General features: G+C 39.6%; 1 protein-coding gene across 1 annotated transcript in view; it reads right to left on the bottom strand.

Moving 5' to 3' along the window:
* myom3 (myomesin 3) overlaps window positions 1-6,050 on the bottom strand; it is a 50,734-nt gene that overhangs the window by 25,978 nt on the left and 18,706 nt on the right. The window contains exon 5 of the mRNA XM_025061470.1: window positions 532-648. Coding sequence (XP_024917238.1) covers window positions 532-629 — 98 coding nt within the window. The 5' untranslated portion in view covers window positions 630-648. The remainder of the gene's footprint in view (window positions 1-531; window positions 649-6,050) is intronic.

The following is a 6,050-nucleotide window of genomic DNA, read 5'->3' as shown; positions in this document are numbered from 1 at the left end:
TCCATCATGTTTTTGGAAAAACAAAATTATACCTTCTTTACACTTCACTCATTTTCACGAACTCACATCTTGGAGAGTAAAGTGTAAATGTAATATTTTTCAGACCTAATAATGTGGGCTGAGGTTAATACACTTTTAACGTGTAAAAAAAAAAAAACGTGTCCCCTGGTGGTGAGAACAGATTAAACTACGACTGTATTTAACCGTATACAGCTATCCACATCCATCCATCCATCTATCTATCCATCATCTATCACCTACACACACACACAGACAACTATGGTTTCATCCATCCATCCATTATACCGTCTCTTATCTTTGTCTATATTTATATGATTTCTATTTTATTTCCAGTTCCATATCTCTGTAGAAAACATTGTCAATTGGAATATAATATAAACTGTAATATTGTATTTTTATATTTTTGTAATCTTTTTACAGTTGGTCAGTTTTTATAAGTTTTTTTTTTCAGATATTCCTCCGCTGCTTCCTCTCTGTTGTGTCTGACTGCGACGTCTTTTGTGTTTGCACCTGGACTTGAAGGTCTTCTTCTTCTTCTGGGAGGACACTTGCATGCTGTGAGACATCTGCGACGCCTGCTCCTGCTGTATCACTGTCCTGGTTTCCATGGTAACCTCTCACCAGCACCTGTGTAAAAAGGGATGGGTAGAAAACCAAGATTGGGGGAGTGAAGACGGGCTCTGGTACTGTTTTTGTCAGTGGGATCTAAAAGCTGAGGAGCTACTGTCTACATGTAGGTTTACAAAAAACATTTTGTTTGAAAAATCCGCCACTTTACACTTACACTTTCTAAACAATTTGATTTGGAATTAGAAAAAACAAACAAAACTGGCAGAAGTCAAAGGCATTTTTATAACAAACACGGGTCATGGACTGTGGGCAGGGCAGGGCAGCCAAGGCAAAGGGCCAGTTTCATGGAGTCATTGGTCGCACCTTCGGTGGAAACGTATTGAAAACAGAAACCCGTGAATATTTAACATGGCTCATCAATGAGCACATTATTTTAAAACGGTGGTTCTTTATGATCCTTCTGTACCAAATGGGTCCAAGGAACCAAATGAGTGCTCACCGTGCCCTGAAAACATTTTAGGGGGAAAACATATCCATTTAGTCTGTGTTTTATATTCACAGGGAATAGTAGATTTGCATTTTTTTTTCTGTGCTCAGCTAAGGTGGCTAAGTAATGAGTGCTGCGTATCACTGAGGTGCAGATTTGTACAACTGGTCTGCAGCCTTACACACACACACACACACACACAGAGAGAGAGAGAGAGAGAGAGAGAGAGATCAATGAGCCAGAAGCTTTAGGAAATATTCATTCTGCTAACTACACCATTTAGCACTGTGAAAAATGTGAGCCATCAAAAAGAGACGTTGGAGTTATATTTTATAAGTATTCGACAGATTGGGCAGAAGTATCAATAACAAAGTATCAAAAACAAAGAGTTTTGTTTTTTCTTTTTGTCATTTTTTCACCATGTATTTACTTGGTCTTTACTGCATGCGTGTTCTTATTGTCCTTGGTTTTAGCTAGCAACAATGGTATGGTGTGTTGTGGTATGGTCTGGTATGGCTAATGGGACTCATACCTTAGTTTGAGAACCACAAGTTTACACCCAGCAAGACTTCAAAATGTTGAATTTAATATGATAGAAATAGACTATAAATAGATAATTAGTGATGAAAATCATCTTTTTTTTTTCCTTAAACGTCACCTGGACGCTCCCTCATTTAACTAAATGTGTAATTAATTAATTTTACAGCCATAATCATCTGTAAATTATTAACCCAAACTCTGCCGTTCTTCATCTGTGCTGAGAACAAATGTGCATCAGACCCAAATAGATTCAATCATTTCGTGGGTCACTGAGGTGCTGATGTTCCGACTACCGGGGCCGACCACGGCGCTGCCCACTTCCTGACCGTCATTAATCATGTGTCAGCTCTGAGGAAGTAAAGACAGAGCGACTCCAGCCAACAGTACTGGGTCATGGCTGACTGATCACTTCATTCATCCAACTGTAACCAGCTGCATCGGTGCATCAACGAGAACAACGTGTTGTTTTTCCTCCTCTCCTTCAGCTACGGCCTGAACGCCACAGAGATTTGGCTAAAAGGCCTCTGAAGGACCAGCTGATTTCACTGTTGTTGCTCTCTTTATGTGCGACTCACTGCACAACAGGGGAAGTGATTCATCTGAGCATTGTTACAGAGAGGTCGACCTCCAGCACATTAACATTGATCGGTCTCTGTGGGTCGGCCAGATTCTGGGCCACGGGAGAAGAACAACGTAAAATTATTCAAAATCACAGATAATTACAACGATGAGATCAAAAATGGAACTTGGAAAATGTACAGTCTATTCACTTTTTAGTGAATGACAGCAAAAAAAAAAAATTAAAACTGCAATTAAATATAATGTTATTTTACAGAACTATAAAGACATACAAAAATAAACGCTGTTGACTTTTTAAGTTTTTGTTCATTTCTAGATTCGAGCGACGATCGGTTCTCACAGAGAAAGACCAGACTGAAGCGGTTGACACATCCAGATCTGTTTCACTGTTCATTGTATTCAGAACAACACACCTGCTGCAATCACTCACTCATCACACAACACATTTCTACAGCAGTTATTATTCTGGCCACTTGGATTTAAGTGGTTAAAATGACAACAATTATATGATTAAGGTAATTATTCAAATTACAGGCAAAATAAATATGAAAAAAAAAAGAAAACTCTGAGTTCTCTTCTATTTTTTGTGATACAAACGACACTGATCACACACATTTTATTGATGTACAAACTCTAGCTTAGCTCCAGGCAGCGGTAAGGCAACCCAAGAAAATGGACAAGCTAACGTTAGCTACAACAGTCCTGGTCCAGACCAGCAGCGTGTCCAACCCACATAGACCAGGTGACAGGGATTAGAGCCAAAAAAAGCTGATGTTGAATATAACAGTTGTCAATGTACCATGGGTTTGCAGTAATTTGTGGGTAGAATGTAGTACTCGGATGAGAAATATACAGAGAATTAGAGATAAAAATAGTTTTGATCTTTAACTCACCTGGACGTCAGTTTATTGATTATTGATTGGTTATCAACTTTTTAATTGTATTCACCGCTATATAAAAAAAAATCAAACTCAAAGATTTAAAATGTTGACTTGTAACTAAAGACATACACAATAATCTTAGTCTAAAGTGTCTGTATTCTCCCAGTACGTTTGTGTTTTCATAAAGTCTCCGAGGTGTCACTTTAATAAAGACGACTTTATATTTAACGTCAAAGTGAATTAATAAAAGCCAATAACATCATGTCATCTACACTGAATACTAAAAAAAAAAGAATGATATTTCACTCACTTTTTGTACAAAGAAAAAAAAACAGCTGAAGTCCACAGTGTGCCCAGGATGTGAAGTACCAAAATATTTCCCTTTCTCTCCTCTCTCTCCTCTCAGTTCAGCCTCCTCTCTCGCCCGTACTGTACATCACTGTGACTGTCTGTCTGACTGTCTGACCCTCGCTCTCCCTCTGCCTCCGCTGAGGTGACCCTGGACGCACACTGTCCTTCAGCACCAGGCATGTCGACACCACACTCTCTCATTCTTAAGTTGATAAATATAGACCAGTGACATCTGCTCACACACACACACATACACACACACACACAGTGTCTTCACACTACACTGGGTCTGCACTAACACACAGAACCACAACCGTGTACGTCTGCTCCATCATCCAGATTGGTCTACAGCTTAAAAAATAAAAATAAACCAAAACAAAAAAGGTCATATCTGTCCGTTCCAAGATTAAGGTCTGACAAAAAAAAAAAGTTACACAGAGACAAACAGGATGACGGGAGATGGAACACTATGTCTCAATATTTATACTGATAAAACCGCAACCTCACCCTGATTGTTGGAGTCAACATTAGGTCTGGTGTCTGTGCTCGGAAAAGTCACCAAGAATAAAAAAAATAATAAAAAAAATTAGACTCTGGAGGGTAAACTAAACTGCATTACTGCCCCCTACTGGGCTGAGGTGTGTACATATGGATTGTCAGTTTATCGGAAAGTACGCATTAGTCCTAGCCCTAATATATGAACATACACCGGAGCCTTTGTGATGACAGCCAGTCAGTGGTCAACAGTGGAACTGCGGTCTCACAGGAGACTAATGTCTGAATAGAACATGAACTCTAACCAGGTTGTTGTCATGTCAATACTGCTCTTTATTCAAAGGCCTAAGCAGTAACACAGCAGTGACCCTGCCGTTCTCTTTAGATCTAACTTCAAAGTGGAAAAAAAAATATACATTTTAATGACAATGTTTTTTCCCAGCCTTTGAAAGAGGTTTGAATTTTTATTGTTTTCGCTCGGCAGTGATAAGTTACGCAGCCCGTCGTCTACTATAATTAACTGTTGCCATGGTTGCACAATTTTGTCCGTGTGTGTTTATGTTCATTAGAGTTGACGGACATAGACTAACCGTCCAGAGGGTCTGCTAGTAAAGAAGGTATCACTCACTGCCACAACACTGTATGGGGAGGGGGGGGTATTTTAATGGCCACACCTGCCTCTGGAACATCACAGCCCACAATACAAGTCGCGGCTGCCAGGCTTTCTTCTCACCCTACGCTGGCTGCGACTGTCCGACTAAGAATAACTACAGGACAAAGCAGCTGCTGTGACAAATACATTATGTATTAAGATATTCTAAATTTACATCTGAATAGAAACAACATTTGACCTTTCTGCTATTTCAGGAGCCACTGAATGGAACAACACAAAGACAGCAGGCGCTCCTGGACATTTACATGCCGTATCCTGGGCTAAGAACTGAAGACGTCAATACGAGACCCATCATCTGCAGATGCACGCTGGCTTATTTAGCTCAGTTGGGGCTAATCTTCAAGTGATGGTGGCTCAATAAACAACGTCAACTCACAGAGGTGTCACATGACCATCACATGTTGATTTTCAATTCCAGGAGGCAGAGAGAGATTGGCATCAGACAATGTCCCACATATGTCAGAATGGCTCCTCCGCCTGTGTGGAGTAAGGCACGTGTTCTGGTTCATTTGGGTCATATAAGGCAAAGCGTCCTGATTGGCTCTTTAGCTTGATAAACAAATCAGTTTAAAGTGTCGGTCGGCGTTACACCCTTTTTTTTTACTGGGCCAAATTAGCCAAGGTTTTTTTTTTTTGATAGACCGATTATTGTTTGGTTGATTTTCAGGTCACTAACCTTATTGTCCACAAAACTATTTATTCTACGGTCTCATAAGTCAGCAGCTCCTGACAGTCGTCCGTGTGCTGATACTGTACAGACCTTTGTACCGAAACCATCACTTTGATCTTTAGTACTCATAAAACTGGCTGTAAAGTCAGGTCAACCATCAATCAACCATCCGTGTGTACGGTGTATTTCAGTAAACCCACGGAACTCTTCATATCTTATCATAAACAATAACCAGAGACAGACATATAGTAAATCACTTCAGACAATTAGAAACTAAGTTATTTTCTAACCAGCACCAGGTTTGAAACCCCACTGGAACATTTAAAAAAAAAATCCCAACTTCTTACATCGTCATATTTACATTAAAACGTCTAATTATAATAAAACTAATTTAAATCACATCTGAAATCTCGTCATAACAGCCTCAACAACTGCCTCTTTCTGGTGCTGTAAACTGTTATTACTTATTAAGGCATCATTTCTTTATTGTCAGTAACCAAGGTTTACAGCAGGCAACTCTTCCACCTTGTTGAAGGCAGCACAGCCTCCATATTGTGCATAGAGCACCGACTGGTATATGATATACTATGTCCAAATATTACAATTCAGTAAAATGCTAACTTTCTGTATTCATGCATTTGCAGAATTCCAATAATTCACAGTCAACTGTTTAAGTGTTTTGGCAAAGGTGGATGGACTCGCACCTACGAACAACACAGTAATTCTTCATCCTGGTACGAACTCCAACCAACAAACAACACAGTAATTCTTCATCCTGGTATT

Source organism: Cynoglossus semilaevis, chromosome 13, assembly GCF_000523025.1.
Source record: "Cynoglossus semilaevis isolate Cse_v1.0 chromosome 13, Cse_v1.0, whole genome shotgun sequence".
Taxonomy (NCBI): domain Eukaryota; kingdom Metazoa; phylum Chordata; class Actinopteri; order Pleuronectiformes; family Cynoglossidae; genus Cynoglossus; species Cynoglossus semilaevis.
This window is presented reverse-complemented; position numbering and strand designations above follow the sequence as displayed.